We start from the raw sequence: 20625 nt of genomic DNA on the forward strand, positions 1-20625 counted from the left end.
TTTCAAGAAATAGTTTGCTGTTGTCTTTGTCTCCTTGCATTTGGTGTGGCGTGCATTTGGAATATTCAAGTGTTTTAGTAAAGTAAAAGTAAATCTCAAGGTCAGTTGTAAGCATTGGCACGTCAAGGGCACTTCTAACAAAACCTATTTGTTACAAACTACACGACAGAGTGACGCTGGACACCAGTAGAGATCATCTGCATTAGTGTTTGAGCAAATATCAGAGAACTTGAGTACGTAATAACTCAAATAACATAAACTGCAGTTTTAATGTCCATCTTTGAGACCGATCTCTTTCGACTAAGACTCAGAAAAGCTAAATTGATTTGCCTGCCACGGGGGATGAGTCAATAATCAATACTATATGTATCTCAATAATCAAATACATCTTGTGCATCGCTGTCGGCTGCAGCATCAGCTTTGAGACAAACACTGGGAGACACAAGTCACACATTTGACTTTAAATGACCAATTTCTTAAAAAAAAAAATCAGGTATCTTTTTGTGGAAATCTGTAACTGATACAACATTATTGATTTATTTTATTGCATAAGATAAATATATCTTGTCTTTATTTTGAGTAAATATGTTTAATTTATATTAGCAGTTATTTCATATGTTTTTTAAATGTCTACATTTCGTCAGAATTAACGGTAAAGTGTTTGACTAATAGTGACATTTCAAAATTCACACAATAAAAGGACAGGTCTGGTGATATTCTATAGTGTTATTATCAACCAATCCCACAAAAAGACCAAAACCAAAAATGAATTAATCCTTCTAACAATCACTGTCTGTGTAGCCAAAGCCTAGTATAGTTTGTTTTTCCATGCCGTAGACCTTCTTATAAAAAACTATTAAAAACAAAAAGCGAGACACACCACTGGACTGGGCGACCTTTTCCTTCATCACAATGCAAGCCACCAACCTTGCCTCCTTGAAATTAAGTTTGTATATAACTAAACTGCTTTCTTAATTATGTTATTTTGGCAACATAATCGCTGCCTATATTACATCCAGAGACAACATTTCTTTCAGGTTACAAAACACTACATTCAAGGCTTTGGAAGGAGGTGGTTGGGGACAAAGTGCAGGACACTGACACCAAAACCTCAGGTTCGTGTCCAGGCTCTAGTCTTGCTTTTAGACAAGAAAAATTCTGTGGTTCGGGGCACCCATTAGCTCACCCAGTAGAGCAGGCTTTATCCTTGCCACAGCGGCCGCAGGTTCAATTCTGACCTATGGCCCTTTGCTGCATGTCGTCCCCCCTCTCTTTCCCCTTTTCATGCTAACAACTTTCCTATTGATAAAAAAAACCCTACAAAATATTTGATGTTAATGTCACGGAAAGGTTGTAATTTTTTTTATAAAAAACGTAATAACAAAGATGTGTCCTAGGTTTGGACAAATGCACTTTGGTTAAGGTTTGGGAAAGATCATTTCAGTTAAATATTAATAAAAAGAGTAAGAAAAATAATAATGTGGTCATTATGAGCGGTTACTATATTGTAAGATTAGCCGTTCTGGCAAAAAAAATGAATTATATTTTCAGTGAACATTTTGCCAGTGCATTCAGTATCAACATTTTTGCAACTTAAGGCAAATGTTAATTAGCAACATTTCCTCAGTATGCTAATAAAAAACATTATTTGTTCTGCAAAAAGTTTCCATCAAAATGTATTTGCTGTTTCAGATTAGTTGCATATAAACGTAAATTCTAGGAGACAGGGCTGCACATGCACTAAATACTAGAGGTGGGCCATATCATCTTGTCACGATGATACTGGTGTAAGTTTTAATATCATATGAAAAATTAATATTGTGATTCTCACAATATTTCGACTTGTTGGCATTGACGTCATACTGTTACCCATGGCAACAACAAGCATGGCTGAAAGCGAAATTATGACTGACTCAGCGGTGTTTCCAAAAAGAGGTGAAGCTTCAGTAGTGTGGAATAAACTGTGGCGTCCTAAATGTTTTATGAACAGCCCCAGACTTCTCAGACTCTTTTAGCGAGTTACCGCAAGTTACCCTCCCTGCAGTGGGAACTCATTCAGCGGCTCCTCAGGCAGCAGCACAGCATCTCTCCCTCTCCTTTCTCACCATGCGCACATGGGAGTCAGTGTCATCAAGTCATGTTGTCATAAACCTCTGGTAATGTAAACCTACGTGCCGCTCACTGCTCAACAAAAAACTACATATGTGAATGTGCGATAGTTCTGGTGGCATAACAGCCTGTCACAGGTAACAGTGTGATGATTAGAGGAGAAATGGCAGAGCATAAAGGTCAAGGTGGAAAAAAAACCCACCTCAGTCAATTGGGATTTTGCTAAAAGAGAAGGAAATCACCTGTTGATTTATATATATAGATCCCAGAATACAGTTTTTGTATTTAGGAGCTGTTTAAATGTGTAATTTGTGGTAGATTTTATTTTGTTGATTATTAATATTGTATACAGAATCTGAATCTCACTCTGAGTTACTGTTGTTGTTCACAAACTAAAGAAATTAGCGGTAATTTTTGTTTATTTTTTACTGACTATTTGAAGGCAAACAATAAAACTTTATCGCTTATTTTGTTGCAATTCTATTTTCTTAAATTACATACAAATTCTTTTTATTTGCCCTATCGTCAAGAATATTGTTATCGCAAAAATACCCTGAATTATTGTGATATTATTTCAGGGCCATATCGCCCACTCCTAGTGTGTAGGCTACTTATAAAAACATTTGCAGCTGAAAACAGTCCCCAACAAATGCCCATTTTACTCATGTTTCAAGACTTTATAAGCTGTAGTTACAACTTTAATCTTTAGTAGAAATAAATGGGCTCTTCCCCAGCATGTGTCACTCATTACCTGAAAGTCACATTGTCGATTTTAGTCTTGACATGGGATTCTCTAATAACTCTAATGCAGCATTTAATGCTAATTTAAGTTTAGACAACAAGTACGTTTTCGCGCCTCATACCAAACTGGCACTTTAAGTCTAATGTGCATACAAACAATTCTCAGTAATGCAATATGACCTCCAGATGCAAGCACATATCCTATGGTGGATATTCAAGGTGGAAATTTAAAAAGCAACAAGTCAGAGTAGACACGAGCTTCCTGACTGCAGGGCACCAAAACTAATGTTGCTTTCATAACAAGATGCTAAAGGGCAGCGATTACAAAACAAGATTTCTTGGTGATGAGATATAAAATGTCCTCTGATATTTCATCAGGTTTCCCATGCTTGAGGTTTCTCCTCCCCATGCACATCCGCTATCCTTTATTTATCCTTCAATCATCCCGCACTCTCTTCCCCTTTTCAGCCTGTTATCTCTTTCTCCCACTCATTTCATCCAGAACACTTTCCTTTCTTTCATCCTCTTTCCATCTGCTTCCTATTCCTCCCACCTCTCTTCTTCCTCCTCTTCCTCCCTCCCTCTCTCTGTCTTTTGGACATTTCTCTTAGTCCTCTCTGTATCCCTCCACCCTGCCTCTCCACCCCCTTTTCCCCCCTCTTTCCCCTGTGATGAATGAGTCTGTCTGCTGGGTGCAGTTCATATTTACTGAGCAGGGGTGCGCACACTGTCAGTCTCTCTCGCCCTTCACATCTCTATCCCTCCACTAAAGAGACAGAGAGAGCAAGAGGTTACAGTGGGATGGGAGGAGGAGGGAGGCCGTGGTCAAGAGATCCACTCCAGGAGTCAACGCGATAGCAGCTGGCTTGGTGGGGAACACGTTAGTCTTGACCAGCATAGTTTCTCAGTGCAAGCATTAGAGGTGGTTGAGGGAGAAAGAAATCTTCCTCACCTCTTGACCAACCTGTCAATGTGGTGATACTAATAGGGAATAAACAGCGTCTTTCCATCCCTTTATGTGTAACTCGGCAGCCCACTCTCAGCACTCAATGCAACACAATTTAATGGCGTTTTCTCTCTCCTTCCTTTGTGTGAGCCATGCTTTTAGGCACATTTGGACTTGAGAGGGAGAGAAGTAAGAGCTGCTACCAGCTGCAGCTTACCAAAGGCCCACAAAATACCCGGTTTCATCTACGCCCACACACACCAGTGTGTTGCGGGGAGTCAAACGGTGTGTTTTGACCCGTGTGTTGACCCCTTCATGAATAAGAGGAGTGGATGTGGGCCTGCCGGAGCCCAAAGGGACAGGCCAAGAGCCGCTGCAAAGCCCTGCAGAGCCACCATCTCTTCCCACACACTGACCTCCGAGGCCAGCCAACACCAAAACCACCGTAGCGTGACGACACCAGTGACACCCAGCGCCAACGCACACAATGTGTTCCTCTGCCAAATTGACAAAAATATAGACAGTAAATACAAGGAAAATTGGATAGCTCAAATTACATCACAAAAAGAAAATCCCCTCAACTGGACTTTTATAAGATTCAATATGGGGTAATTCAATTCTCAGACTGCAACCTAAAACACTACCGACTGTCTGTCAAAGAGGGCAGATTGAAAATGTTTTTGCCATTTGGTTCTGGGACAGGGAAGGCTAAATAAATGTAAGGTTTTATGTTTCGATTTGTGGATGATTTGCAGTAGACTCCCAGCCAGCGCAGTGCATCTATATCTCAGCTGATTATACATTATGTCACTGTAAACATTCATATCATGTAGCTGTGTGTCAGAACCTAAGGAGAGAGAGTGAAAGAGAATCAGGGGAAAATAGGAGCAGGAGAGGAAAAGAGTAGAACGCCAAAAGAAGGGAAGGAAAGCATCATGCCATAATCATCTGAATATTAGGGAAAATTGGACACGGGAAAGGCGAAAATTGGATATGGGAAAGATTTCTGAGGAGCAGAGGAAAGCCTGAATGCATCAAATGTGAAAACAATGGCCGGTATCAAAACGGATGGAAACAAATGTAGGCCCCTGTGGATAAATCACTGCTGTAAAATATCCTTTAGAGGTTCTAAAAGCCATCGTCCGCAGACAAATGACAGGGTCAGAGGTCTTACACAGGGAGCACTATCAGCTGGAACAACACTGCTTATGATGGAGGAGGAAGTATGATGAGAGGCTTCACAAAGGGACAAGAAAAAAAACATTTTCTATATGCAATGCTGACCACAGGCTCATTCTATATCATACTGTAGTTCTAACAAATTGCCCGAACTTCTGAGTGAGAGACATTTCCTGAGCTCGCCTATTCCCTGAAGCATCCTTTCCACAGCTATCCATTTCCCCCTGGTGCCTCAAGAGAGGAACTACTGCTGTTTCACTGCGGCCTTTCAGGGAGAATTCATCGGCCGACTCATCTGCTCCAAAGCTGATGCAGGCCTCAAACTGTGATGTATCCGGCTATCACGCGCCAGACGATGAGATACACGCGCGCTGCACAGAAAGGGTAAACAGTACCACCTTTATTTGTCAGGATGCATTCTCTGCCGCCCTGTGTTTGTGTGCTGCAGCACCCCCCCCCCCGCTCCACCCCACCTCCTCATCCCCGGATCATATTTGTCCATCTGCCTGCCACGCCGATGGAACATTCCAAAAACGGCTGCTGTGCAATCTATCTCAATTTTCCAAATCTATTAACTTTCTTTGTGTGGCCTGCCTCTCCTCGAGCCCGATCTTTAAAAACCGTGGTTGTTCAACAATTATGATAACTGCAACAGGGGGAATTAGAAAATCCACCCATTCATCTCTCTGCCCCTCCTCCGCACAGACATGACGCGGCTAAATGAAAAATGGACACACTTTAAGAAGTATTGATTCCAGCTTTAAACAAAGGTACAGTCAATATTATTTACTCCTAAATATATCTTTGTTATCTGCGCAGGAGTCGTAGTTACTGCTCTGTCCTCGTAATTGCGGACATAAAAATAATAGACCAATTCCCACCGAATTGACCGAGACAGGTTTGGTTGTGGCCCTTGTCCTAGTGATGCATATCCAGGGTGTAAATGAATGTGTGAGCAAGGTTTTCCTCTGATGACTGCCCTACTAGAGGCAGATATGTATTCCAATCCAAACAGGAAATAAATTGCAAGAGACACAGTGAGATTTGTTTTTAAATTACAATGCATTTCAAAGGTACTCTGCAACACTAAAAAGGCAATCATCTTCTTTCTATTATTGTTTTTCATGCATTTTATTATAAAAATTGTGTTTTCCTCTTCAAAGAGTTTTGTCATGTATCTAGTTTGGGATTTTTTCGAAGGTGTTTCTTTTGTGAAGCCCCCCTGGGGTTTGTTGAAAAGTTTTTCATTTTTATTTTTTACCATAGTATATTATTTTTTGCATCATGCCAAACTTCTTCCTGGCAAAACAGACCTCTGAGTTTCTTATATTTTGGCGAACACTCTCAGACAAATACAATGAGTACATTAAGTTTAATTTATTGGCAATTTTCAGAATCCAATTTTTCCAAAGCTAAAGAGTAATAAAAGACCTCATATATGTCAGTACCCTTCCTGTTTAACAGTACAATTTTAAAGCTGTATCCTATTAACACGATTCTTAGTATTTGTAATGTAATAACAACAGTGAAAAAGAAATAAATTAAACAGCTGTACAGATTCTTTTGTAAGTGTTAATGGTTGCGTATGAGATGAAAAGCTTAAACATATCTCACACATGCATCAGAGTGGATCTTAAAGTGTGTATTAAAGGGAAAGTTCACCCCATTTTTCCTCTTACCTGTGGTGTTATTTATCTGTCTAGATTGTTTTGATGCGAGTTGCCGATTGCTGGAGATATCGGCCATAGAGATGTCTGCCTTGAATATAATGGAACTAAATGGCGCTCAGCTTGTGGTGCTCAAAGTGCCAAAAAAAAATTTTTAAAAATTGAAAAACACAGCAGCAATGTCTCTTTTCAGAAATCATGACTTGGTTACTCAAGATAATCCACAGACCTTGTTGTGAGCAGTTTCATGTAGGAACTATTTTCTTTCTACCAAACTACACACACCAACACCCACCATGCAGAAAGAGGCGTGCATCTACTTATTGTGGAGAGGCTCCTGCTCAGAACAATGCAAGATGCTAACATTGATAGTTTCCTCCTTGGCTGAGCTGTAACATTAGCTAGCTCAGTGGTGCTAGGTGAGCTAGTGGCATGCTTCCTTCTGCACCGTTATACCATTGGTAGAAAGAAAACAGCTCTGACATGAAACTGCTCACAACGAGGTCTGTGGATTATCGTGAGTAACTGGGTCAAGATTTCTGAAGAGAAATTCCTTTTGAATTTTTCAAATGTGTTTGGTTTTTTTGGCACTCTGAGCACCACAAGCCAAGTGCCATTTGAATCTTGCCACACACCTTGCAGTGATAAAACCTTTATCTGATCTGTCATCGTGCATGCAACTTCAGTGCCCACATTGGTACATGTTTAAATTAATCTTCTGGTCACATGGATCCTTGCAGATGAAGCTCTTCCTACATTCTGTACAACTTAAGCCTTCCCCGTTCAGATAATGGACATTATGGACCATGAGCTACATCAAAGTCTGGAGAGTAGCAGTACAATGAGGACAGTAAAGTATTAGAGGACTGATATCTAGAGGACACTTGACTAACTACACCATAGTGCTAGTCTGATGATACCGGACATGCTGCTGCAGAAAGCCAGTCAGTAGAGGAGACTGTGCATTATAGACAAGGGTGAAACTCAGGTGTATCCTACAAAGCTGGAGAGAGAAAGGGAGCGCACCAATGAATAACTTGGTATTAAGTGGCTTTTACAGAATTTAAAGGCAAGTAAGAATTAATGAATATACGGTTAAATACCAGTTAAAAAACACATCTTCTATTTTTACACACACACACACACACACACACACACACACACACACACACACAAACAAACACACACACAAAAAACAACAACCATTAAACATCTTTTATCCATGTGTGGCTAATTTCTTTCAGTTTCATTATAATTTTTGCCCAGTAGACACATCTAACTACACCGAAGAATTGTTCAGCAATTCAGTTCTGATATTTAATACGGTGCAACAACAGGAGCAGAAGGAATTTTCTGACCCTGCTGTAACTTCTATCCCTTGCAACCATAAAATTAATCTTCTTAGTCAAACAATTTTTCAAAAAATTGAGCATATCAGAAAAAAAAATTAAAACACCTGAGTGTTCACAAAATTCACATTGAATCTCAACTGTAAAATAGGGCTGCAACCAATGATTATTTCACTGTCAATTAATGTGCCAATTATTTTCATGATTCATCAATTGCTTGATTTGTCAATAAATTGTCACAAAAATAGTCAAATGCGCCCTGTGTCCACCGACGTCTTTTGACAGTATGTTTTATCCGACCTACAGTCCAAAAATCAAATCTATTCAGTTCATTATGTATGACGCAGAGGAGCATCAAATTCTCACATTTAAGAAGCATGAAACCAGCGAATGTTTGGCTTTTTTGCACACACAAAAAAAATACTAAACAAATTATTTGATGAACTAAATAGCTGCCAGTTATTTTTTTTTCTGTTGATGTAGTACTTATCGATTGATCAACTAATCGTTGCAGCTCTACTGCAAACACAACTTTGCATTAACCACAACCCAACATCTCTGACTGGCAAACATATTTAGATGAGGTCTTGTGTAATTGTGTATGGTTAAGCGGTGACAAAACAACAGTTGTGGACAAGGGACTTTGGTGAGAGGTAAATGGCCATTGATGGTGACCAACTGTCTGCACAAATTCTCTCTGGTTTCATTTAAGGTCAGCAGCAAGCTTACATATGAGCCTTCTAGCCTTGACAGAGCATATGTACACATGTTTATTGTTTTAGGTTTGTGGAGATTGAATGTTTAATTCAGCAGCAAATAATAAGAAAAAAATACACAGAAATTGCTCATTTACTTGTCAGCGTTTGGTCTTTCAACTTTGATCTGATTTGGTGAAGGCACAGTGAACAACATGCTGTTCAAAATGTAGTTACTGGTATCAAATTATTTAGGATTTTTTTTAAACAAAGAAGACAGCCATGTAAGTTTAAATAATCAATTAAAATTGTCAAAACAGTTTCAGTCCTCTGATCCAAGCAAGAAATTCATATGGTAATGACTACAAAAATATGCTTAAAAAACTCTTCAGTGACACATCCAGCTGCAGAGTGGAGGATTAGTAAAAGATCACATATAAGGTGGCTTACTTGTGTTGCTTTTCGCTGCCTCAGCTGGTGGCGTCTCCTCATAGTGTCCAGTTAAGCGTGGCTCAGTCGCTCCCTTAACAAATGCCTCCAGGCCTTCAAAGTCCCAATTCCCAAACTTTGTTACATGGCAGATTTCATGTGTCTCAGGGTCTGCCGGCTCCTCTTCGACTTGTTTACAGTTAAAATCATTCCAGCTCATGCTCTCATGCTCTGCTGTTCATTTTTCTTCTCCTCTTTGTGCTGAGCAACATTTAGGGCGTCCTCGTCCTCTTTTTGCACACCTGATCATTTTTTTTAATAAGGAAAAATTTATTTTGCTTTTCAGGGGATATTTTTTCACAGTAATGCTTTTGTTTTAGGGCGTCCTCTTTTTGGTAGTGTGACTTTTGGGACAGTTAATTATAGTTTGTACAGTTTTGTTTGTGGGCTGACCAGATGACTTGGGAGAACAGATCATTCTGATGGTCAAAGACAGTTTTTCCCCTGGTTTGGTTTCAGACTTTTTAGGACGAATGAGAGGATCTTCATCTCACCTACCTCGAGACCTCTGTCCTCTGTGTTTGCGGTCGTCTGAGGATTCTGAAGTTCCATCTTGGTGGACTGTTTCATTTTACCAGCTGCGTTCCTCGTCAGCCTAGAGGAAATGTATTGACCTGCAGATACAGAGAGCAGAAGCCAATGAATGCTTGCCAAAACAGTTTCTACTTCGCAAAAATGAACATGAGGTAATTAGCATTTAATTTTACCATTTTCTTGATTAATTTACACGAAATTAAGCAGCAATTTTTAGAACATCAATTAAGCAATGAGTTGAACTACATATTATCTGTCGCTGTAATGTTATAACTAAATAATTTATATTTCTGGCAATGTTGGACTGAAATTTACTTACAAACACACTGAAGCTGTTATCAGCACTTATCAGCAGTCGAATTTTTTTTTTAACGGAATAAAGATCGTGCTGTTCTAAAGGGACAATTCATCCCTAAATCAAAAACACATATTTTCACTCTTAAACGTAGTGTTATTTATCAATCTACATTATTTAAGTGAGTTGCCGAGGGTTGATATATCGACCATAGAAATGTCTGCCTTATGTTGAATATAATGTAGGCATTAAAATTATATAATTTTGATTTTGGGGTGAACTGTCCCTTTAAACTGGACTGCTATGTTTTAAGGTCCATCTCCTCTTTGAAGCACTTTGGATAAACTGCCTTAATGCCACAGGAGCTCTCTGTATCTGAGGTTTTATCTTTATCTTCCTGTAGGCATGATTAAGAGTCACTATTGCTGAGATCATTTTATTGTTTCCACAAGATGAGACGTCATCATGCATGCAGTTATGAAGGCCACTTTCTCATAAGTGTGAATTAAATGTATTACTATGTAATCAAAATGTGTCACATCCCCTCAAATCGTTTTAAATACAAAGGGGAGGTTATTGATTATATGACAAACGGCAGAGGCCAATTCACAGTAAATGTGTGATGCATGACACGTGCTATGGCATACAATGATAACCTTAGACTTGTTTGTCATTTAGGTATGTAAATTATACACACACCAGCCCCTTTATTAGGTACATCTATTAAACTGCCCCTTAACGCAAATAGCTTATCAGTCAATCACGTGGCAGCAATTCAATGCATTTAGGCATGTAGACATGGTCAAGATGACCTGCTGAAGTTCAAACTGAGCATCAGAATGGGGAAGAAAGGTGATTTAAGTTACTTTGAAGGTGGCATGGTTGTTGGTGCTAGACGGGCTGGTCTGAGTATTTCAGAAAATGCTGATCTACTGGGATTTTCACACACAACCATCTCTAGGGTTTACAGAGGATGGTCTGAAAAAGAGAAAATATCCAGTGAGCTTGTTGATGCCGGAGGTCAGAGGAGAATGGCCAGACTGGTTCAAGATGATAGAAAGGCAACAGTAACTCAAATAACCACTGGTTACAACCAAGGTCTGCAGAAGACCATCTCTGAACCAACAACACGTCCAACCTTGAAGCAGATGGGCTACAGCAGCAAAGACCACACCGGGTGCCACTCCTGTCAGCTAACAACAAGAAACTGAGGCTACAATTCACACAAGCTCACCAGAATTGGACAATAGAAGGTTGGAAAACATTGCCTGGTCTGATGTGTCTCGATTTCTGCTGCTACAGTCAGATGGTAGGGTCAGAATTTGGCATAAACAACATGAAAGCATGGATCCATCCTGCCTTGTGTCAACAGTTCAGGCTGGTGGTGCTGGTGTAATGGTGTGTGGGATATTTTCTTGGCACACTTTGGGCCCCTTAGTACCAACTGAGCATCATTTAAACGTCACAGTCTACTTGAGTATTGTTGCTGACCATGTCCATCACTTTACGGTTTCTCGAACATGACAATGAGTTCACTGTACTCCAATGGCCTCCACAGTCACCAGATCTCAATCACATAAAGCACCTTTGGGATGTAGTGGAACGGGAGATTCACATCATGGATGTGCAGCCGACAAATCTGCAGCAACTGTGTGATGCTATCATGTCAATATGGACCAAAATCTCTGAGGAATGTTTCCAGCACCTTGTTGAATCTATGCCACAAGGAATTAAGGCAGTTCTGAAGGCAAAAGGGGTCCAACACCTGTGTACCTAATAAAGTGGCCAGTGAGAGTATATACCGGTATGTTAATATGTAGTGGTACATTGTTTAGAAATAAGATTCCAGTTTGTATTAAACAGTGTTTAAATGGAAGTACTGTAGATGATATGCTGACTTCATTTCGTTATGAAACAGTGAACTGTTCAGTCCTAACTGAAACTACTAACGTTAATCAGCCGTTGCAATTTGCGGAAGGATATGAAAAAAATTGAACTTACTTACCAATGATGTATGTGGCGTTCCTTTAATTTGGGTTCTTCATGAAGTGTTTTCGGCGTGCCTTCACTTTTAAATTGACTTTAAATTTGGCCCCAGGAGGCCGGGTGCCATTTATGGTCGACATTATACCGCAACGGCGCTATTTAAGCTAGGTTTGTTGTTAGCCGCGTTAGCTTGTGCCGCACTAACGTTACTTCAGCCCCGGTATTAGTAATGTCACTTACTAACACTATGATTCAGTCTGCTTGTGTCTGCTAATTATAAATGTTTAAACGTCTCCAGCGACACAACTCAGTCGTTTTACTATTAAAAACTCACAATTTTACGAAAGGTGGATTGTCAACTGATTTTGTGGTGACACAAACAAACTTGCTTAATGCGCGTATGGCAATTTTCACCTGTGTGTACTCCGCCGGTAGAAGGATACGCGTGTTTTTGTATATCCGTCTGCCCCTCGCGGGCGGAGATTCTACGTTAACCGCAGTACTGTTCAAAATGTGTGATCCGCCCCCCCGGGGTACACCGTTCATTGCATCAACGCTCAATTTACTAGAGTGTAAACAAATAGGGCAGCATGTAAAATCTTGAAGATTTAGGATGAGTTGTACCAACAATGATTAATTTAATCTAAGATTAGCTCTAATAAGAGTTTGGTAAAAAGGTTTAAAATGAGTAAATCCATATTTGAGATTAAGCAGAGCTCAGTTGCACAATTAAAAATTAATGTCAGTTCAGTAAAGACAAGTTTATTTATTCAACCCTTTAAAACCTAAGAAAACTTGCCTAATTACTTTCAAGGACACGAGAAAAAGGCAATCGGCAACTTTACAAGAAATGATCCAAAACTTAGCAAGAAATTAGTAAAAATTCCATCCATCCATCCATCCATCCATCCTTGTGGACCCCAAGGTGTTCCCAGGCCAGATAAGAAATTCAGTCCCTCCAGCATGTTCTGGGTCGGGCCCGGGGCCTTCTACCAGTGGGATGGCCCAGAACCAGGAGACATCCTGATCAGATGCCCGAACCACCTCAACTGACCCCTTTCAACGCAAAAGAGCAGCAACTCTACCCCGAGCTCCCTCCAGATGTCCAAGCTCCTTACCCTATCTCTATGGAATGGGCCAATTACCACCCAATTTATCTCAAGTGGGCCAGACCAGTAAAACCAGTGCATAATAACCTATAAATAACACCTCCAAGTGTTTCACTTTCTTTTGGCGTAGAGCAGTACAAGTACATTCTGAAAACCTTAGTCCATTTACAAAACAGATGATTAACACCCTGAGATTTCTTTAAGACTGTATTCTGGTAAAAGTGAAAAACCTTTGAAGCAGCATTTTACATGAAGTACACTCCTCACTGTTTAACTCCTGAAACCTGGAACCTCTTGGCATTCACAAATGCAGCAATATTAGATGTGCAAAGTCATCCAGTGGGCTGGTTCTGGCCTGCAGGCCAGACACCCCTGAAGTATAATGTAAATATACTTTGTGATGACTTTCACAAGTAGAGTAAATAAATCCTCAAATGACTCTTTTCTAGGGCTTATTTTTTGGCTTTACTTGACAGGACAGTCTGGGTGTGAAAAGGAGGGGGGGGGGGGGTGATATGCAACAAGGGGCTGCAGGCTGGAATTGAGCCTGTGGCCCCTGCAGCAAGGACATTGCCTTCATATATGGGGCGTCTGCTCTACCCCTAAGCCATCAGGCGCCCTCAAATGGCTCTTTTTACGCAAGTCCCCATTTCAAAGTTTTACCCTTCAATGTTACCCAGCTAAATATAGCAATGCTCCTCTTAAGAGCTGCCCCAGATCTATCTTTGAAACAAAAACACCTATATGAGTCAGTAATAGTTTAGTTTTTACTTCTTTTTTGTATCATTACAAGCCAATTCTCCAATTTTCAGTTTCTGTTGGAAGTCACCATCCTTTTTTGTGGGCATTTAAAGGTCTAGTGTATAGGATTTAGTGGCATCTAGTGGTGAGGTTGCAAATTGCAACCAATTTCTCACTTGAGCCTAGTGTGTAGGACAGCTACAGTGGCTGATGTGAAAATGCAAATGGCCCTTTGTAGAGCCGGAGTTCAGTTTGTTTGTTCTGGGATACTGTAGAAACAACGTGGCGTACTCCATGATAGAGGACACACTCTGTATGTAGATATAAACGGCTCATCTTAAGGTAACAAACGCTCAACAATTCTTAGTTTCAGGTTATATTTCTGCCACTATATCCCCCTAAATTGTTCACACTGGACCTTTAACACTTGCAAACAAATAAATGCAAATAATTTGGCCTCTCACAATGACTTAACACACAGTAGCATCACACACAGTGTTCATGCACTCAGCGTATAATTTATTACATTTTTACAAATAATACAGCACTGACCTGTGGAGGGGGGAAAAAAATTCATTATCTGTAAGTTTGCTCAGCTGTGCCTCACAACATACCCTCAAGTGTCCATTATAATAGTGTTCTGCCACCAGTTTAGACCTACCCTGCACAAAAATCATACAAGGCCCGGGATAGTGCTTAAAAAAGAGTTTCATGCAATAACAAACTCGTCATGTGTTCAATTCACTTTTCATAAGTTAAAACAGTCATCTGAGTCAAGAGTGTTACAGAAAGTTCATATAAATAGTCATATATATATATATAGATATGAGTTTTGACTTAAACACATTCATCAAAAAACTAGTAGAAGCCTGGATGCAGCTTCTATAGTTACCGCTTCACGTCAGCCTAGCTTATTTACAGTCCTCTCATGAAAAGCTCAGCGACATTTAGCCACGTGCCCAGAAAGATGGTGAGAGCGAGCGAACCTGCGAAGGCAGTTGGGGCAGGAATATGGCTTCTCGCCCGTGTGAGTTAACATGTGAGTTTTTAAATGGCCTGACAAGCGAAAGCTTTTCCCACATTCTTGACATGTGTAGGGACGCAGGTTAGTGTGACTCCTCCTGTGCTTGCCCAGATCACCAGAGGAGGTGTAACGATTGTGGCAGTCTGGACATTCAAAGGGCTTTTCCCCAGAGTGTATCCTCTTATGCTTCACCAGGTCGCCAGACTGAGTGAAGCTCTTGTCACATTCAGTGCATTTGTAGGGTCTCTCACCAGTGTGGGTGCGTTGGTGGTTTCGCAGATGTGCAAGACGAATGAACCTGTTGCCGCAGACTGTGCAGTGGTAAGGCCTTTCTCCGGTGTGTGTCCGCAGGTGTATTTTTAAAGCCCCGAGATCTCCGATCTTCAGCCCGCAGTCCCCACACTGGTGAGCTTTGTCAGTGTTGTGGACTTTGGAGTGAACCCTCAGGTTTCTTGAGGTGTTAAAGCTCTTCCCGCACACATTGCAGTGGTAGGGTTTCTCACTGGAGTGCGTCCTCACGTGGAGATCCAGACTTGACTTGAACCCAAACTCCTTTCCACATTCAGAGCAAGAATATTCCTTCTTGCCGGAGTGTGTGGTTAAGTGGCACTTGAGGTGGTGCGATCTTAAAAAGGCCTTGCCGCAAATCTGACATTTGTATGGCTTCTCCCCCGTGTGTATTTTCATGTGTTGCCGCCAACCGCTGCGCTCCACAAACCTCCTGCCACAATCCTTGCAGACAAACGGCCGGTCACCTGTGTGGGTGCGCATGTGATCCTCCAGGCTTTGAGGTGTGCCCATCTTCTTGCCACACTCTTGACACTGCACACCAGTGTCCAGACAGATGGGTTTATCCTCAGATTCCGTGCTGTGCGGTTCATGACACAGATGAGGCCCTTGCCCCCAGGTAGCTTTGAAACTCTTCCCACAGTCGGCACAGCTGAGATGCCCTCCTCTGGTAGACACTGACATGTTGTGCCAGCGCTGACAGTGATTCTTCAGATTCTTCAGGTACTGGAAGCTGCGTGCACATGTTGGACAGGGGTGAAGTCTGCGGGGAGGCGCAGAAGGGTGGACTTCACGAACATGGACCCTAAGGTGTACTTTAGAGTTAAAGGTGCTGCTGCAGACAGTGCAGGTGTGTTTAGGGATGAGGTTTAGTGTGCGGCTTGAGAGGCAACTTTTCAGCTTGGCAAGATACTGTTTCTGATGGACCCACTTGACGTGCTTCTCCAAGAAGTCCAAGTCAGTGAAGGAGACAGTGCAGTGAGGACATGGATAGAAGTCAGATGACGACTCTAAGTAGGAGAGGAAGATACACACAGTTAGCAGAGTGCATTAAAAGAGGGTGATAGTTATGATTTTACACTTCTTTGTTTCACAGGCAATTTTATTTCAGAGGATATTATCAGCACAAATGTAATATAATATAATAAGTGTTTTCATTATCTTACAATGAGCTGTTTATATCTACATAGGAAGCGGGTCCTCATCCACGGAGATCACCATGTTGCACCGTCATGGCTTCACAATAGAACAGAATGGACAAACCAAACACTGGCTCCAGACAGGGCCATTTACATTTTCACGTCGGCCACCATCTCCAACGAGAGCCTCAGAGAAACACTGATTTGTAACATGAAACTGCTTTATTCAGTGTTTTTACTAGTTTAAATCACCAGGTAAATTTGTTTTGGAGAGGTGGAGACATCTGCGGATAATTTGGCTCCCAGTAAAAACCTCTTGAACGCCTGGATTTTAAGTTGCCAGAGAAAAAAGGTGAGCACACATTAGCATGACTGGGCTAGTGGCTTGTCTCCTACATGCCAAACAGCCTCAGGGAAACACTGACTTATCACATGAAACTACTTTATTCAGTGCTTTTACTGGTTTAAATCACTGGACCCATTTGTTTTGAAGAGGAGGAGACCTCTGCGGATAATTCGGCTCCTAGTAAAAACCTCCTGAACGTCTGGATCAGAAACAAGGTGAGCACACAATACATTCTTAGAGAAAATAGATGAGCACAGATTGGCAGGTGCTGGACTAGCATCCCATCTGCGATGTGCCAAACAGTGTAGTAGAAACACTGATTTGTACGGATTTGCGTTTTTACCAGTTTGAATCACCCCGGACTAGTTGCACAAAACAGCTTAAGTTTTCTCCTTTAGTATGACACTTAAGGCTTAAATTCTCCTTAGCTGAGGGACTTACACTGTTGCACAGAATCCCATTAAAGGTTAACTTAGTTGGGGAAAACCATTAACTAATTTACTGCATTGAAAAAGATTTTACAGCGATAAAAATTTCCATGGAGATTGCTTGTTTGTTTGTGACTCACACTTGTGATGCCTGTTATTGTCTCACAAAGTTGGCTTATAGTTTGATAGTAAAAAAAAAAAAAATGGCAGAAGAAAAGAAGATAAGAAAACCAAATTGGTCAGAGGAGGAAACGATAACATGCCTGGAGGAATACAATCATAGAAAGCACAAACTACAAAATAAATTTGATCCCCAAATACCAGAAAACAGTAGGAAGAATTTACAATGAAAATGAATTCAGTCAAATCTATAGTGTAAAATCAAAAGTGTATCCATCAGGTTCTCGTGGGTGCAGAAAACGCGTCTCAGGGTGTGTTAGTTTTTTACATTTATCACTATAAACTCGGTCATGTTGCAGTTAAGATAGAGTCAGAAGTACCTTAGGTTTTTTTTTTTTTTTTACCCTGCTTTGGTTGTTAAGGTCTTTTGTGCAATGGTCTAGGGATCCCTTACATATAAGATCAAGACAAGGAGAAAACAATAAATATTTACGTAAACATTTTAAGGAAACCTTAAGGAGAAGACTTAAGGGTGTTTTGTGCAACTGATTTTATTATGAGGAAACCTTAACTAGGATTTTAACGGACATGTTTGTTTTTTGTTTCGTGCAACCAGCCCCTGGTCTGTTTGTTTTGGAAATCAAGAGACCTCTGCGAATAAATCTGCTCCTGGTTAAAACCTCCTGAGCAATGACCACTGAAGGAGTTGCAACCAGGAGGAGTTTCAGCTGGTTGCAATCTGTAATCCTCACCACTAGATGCCACCAAATGCCCTGAAATCTTACACACCATTCCTTTAAGTTTGCAGTTGGAGAACTGTCAAATGGCTATCTGTGGAGTTCTATCACACATAAATGATATGCTTTTTAAAGCTAAAATTGGCTTCATCTAATACCCTGCCATTGTATTACAGTAATGAAAAAGAACCCTTACTAGCAAATAATACACCTTAGGACTGTGTGTTTGTCATAAACTACTGTCTCCTACCTGTGCAGAGCTCCTCTCCTTCTCCATAATCCTCCTGGATGTTGTCTGTCTCCTCCTCTTTACTGTCTCCCTCCTCTTTAATCCACGACTCTGACTCCTCCTTGACAGCAGCTTCAGTGAAATCATACTCTGGCTGATGGTCAGAGTCACACTCGTCCTTAATGAGTCCCTGTTGATGGTGAACATCTGACCTGCACGCAAAAGTGTCCGGCTTAGTGTCTAAACAGCTTAATGAGCCTCCATTGTGCTCCTCACTAATCTCCTGTGCGTGAGGTTCCTCCTTGATCTGGATGTTGAGACCACCTCCGTTGGTGTGCACCTCACATGAGCCTTCCTCCTCTCCACCCTCCAGCTCTGAGTCATACTCAGTTTTAACTTTGACCACATCGCGTTGATTCGCTCCTCTCTTTGCTTTGTTCAGCAAAGACTTGGCAGATTTCATCTTCATGTTGTCACCATTAGGATGTCGATGTGTAGTAAGCTGTGGACCAGAGGGAAACACATAGAGGTGAATGAAGGCAAAGACAGCTACGTACAAGGCAATGCAGGCGATATAAAACCAAAACCAAGCATCAGACGTCTCCACTGCGGTCATCTTCCTGTTACTGACCGTTAGCATCAGAGCTAACGCTACACTAACGCCAGCATTAGCTTAGCAGCAGTGCTAACACAGTCAATCTTTAACCGCTGTAACGTTAGCTTAGCAGCTGTCAGCGTCATTCATCCTTTGTCTGCTATGAAGAAAAGACTCACCTGTGAAAATCACGCAATTCAGCCAAAGCTGTTTTTAAATATTAACGCTAGCGTTTACTGACTGTCTACATCACTGAGTGGTGATAATAACACAGGAAAGGCAGCACACTTCCTTTAGCTCTGACCAACCAGCTCAGATCACTGGTGTCCAGGTTACGGCCCACAGTCTCATTAAAGTGACAGCAACCTGAACTTTCGTTTAGGGGCCATTTTTAATTTCTCCGAGCTATTTGGGATCAGTAGGACCCGATAAGTATAAAAAAACTAAAAACTGTCAGTGACAAATAAGTCCTGATGTCTTCAATCGAGACAACAATCAAGTCCCAGTGTCTTCAAACGAGATGACAATAAAGTCCAAATGTCCTCAAAGGAGATGACAATAAAGTCCAAATGTCCTCAAAGGAGATGACAATAAAGTCCCAGTGTCTTCAAACAAGTCGACAATAAAGTCCCAGTGTCTTCAAACAAGACGACAATAAAGTCCCAATGTCTTCAAACAAGACGACAATAAAGTCCCAATGTCTTCAAACAAGTCGACAATAAAGTCCCAGTGTCTTCAAACAAGACGACAATAAAGTCCCAGTGTCTTCAACCAAGACAATAAAGTCCAAATGCCCTCAAACAAGATGACAATAAGGTTCCAATGTCTTCAAACAAGACAACAATCAAGTCCCAATGTCCTCAAACGAGACGATAATAAAGTCCCAATGTCCTCAAATGAAACAACAATAAAGTACCAATGTCATCAAACCAGACGACAATCAAGTCCAAATGTCCCCAAAAGGGGTGATAATAAAGTCCCAATGTCCTCAAATGAGATGATAATAAAGTCCCAATGTCCTAAAATGAAACAAGACGACAATAAAGTCCCAATGTCCTCAAAGGAGACAACAATAAAGTCTCAATGCCTTCAAACAAGACGGAAATAAAGTCCCAATGTCCTCAAAAAGTCCCAATGTCCTTAAACGAGACAATAAAGTCCCAATGTCCTAAAATGAGACGATGATAAAGTCCCAATGTCCTCAAACAAGATGACACTTAAGTCCCAATGTCCTCAAATAAGACAATAATTAAGTCCCAATGTCCTCAAATGAGATGATAATAAAGTCCCAATGTCCTCAAATGAGATGATAATAAAGTCCCAATGTCCTCAAACAAGATGACACTTAAGTCCCAATGTCCTCAAACAAGATCACACTTGAGTCCCAATGTCCTCAAATGAGATGATAATAAAGTCCCAATGTCCTCAAATGAGATGCTAATAAAGTCCCAATGTCCTCAAATGAGATGATAATAAAGTCCCAATGTCCGCAGACGAGTGCTTTCTAATTAACAGTGTCTTAGCTTGTTACTGTTGTTGCCATATCAAACTACAAAAATTATAAATTACAAATAAACAAGTTTCAACCATCAAATGTGATCAGCTTTTGTCCACTTTTGTGTCGGGATCGGCTGCAGACTGACTTTGCAGAGTTAGCTGCCATCTTGTTTTTACATGGATTAGTGTATTTTGCTCTTACTCCCACTAGATGGCACAAAAAGTGTCCACAAATGAGGACAACAGGTCTAAGTTAAGAAGAACGAAGTTTAAGGTCCAGTAAACCCAAATATGACATCCTCATAGGAGGCCACGGGGTCTCAGGAGGTTATCAATATTTTACATTTTATTTTATTGGGAGTAGCTTAATTAAGAACTTTAC

At 40.8% G+C, this 20625-nt stretch overlaps 2 protein-coding genes across 2 annotated transcripts in view; one reads left to right on the plus strand and one right to left on the minus strand.

Moving 5' to 3' along the window:
• LOC126392018 (C-X-C chemokine receptor type 3-like) overlaps nt 1-20625 on the plus strand; it is an 83620-nt gene that overhangs the window by 13186 nt on the left and 49809 nt on the right. The gene's annotated exons all lie outside the window — the stretch shown is intronic.
• Nucleotides 14339-19060, minus strand: LOC126392015 (zinc finger protein ZFP2). The gene is made up of 3 exons (XM_050047110.1): nt 18926-19060; nt 18173-18653; nt 14339-16162 (listed from the first exon to the last, which is right to left on the minus strand). Exons 2-3 carry the CDS (start codon nt 18618-18620, stop codon nt 14778-14780), a joined length of 1833 nt encoding a protein of 610 aa, XP_049903067.1. The 5' UTR covers nt 18621-18653; nt 18926-19060; the 3' UTR covers nt 14339-14777.

Source organism: Epinephelus moara, chromosome 6, assembly GCF_006386435.1.
Source record: "Epinephelus moara isolate mb chromosome 6, YSFRI_EMoa_1.0, whole genome shotgun sequence".
NCBI classification, from domain to species: domain Eukaryota; kingdom Metazoa; phylum Chordata; class Actinopteri; order Perciformes; family Serranidae; genus Epinephelus; species Epinephelus moara.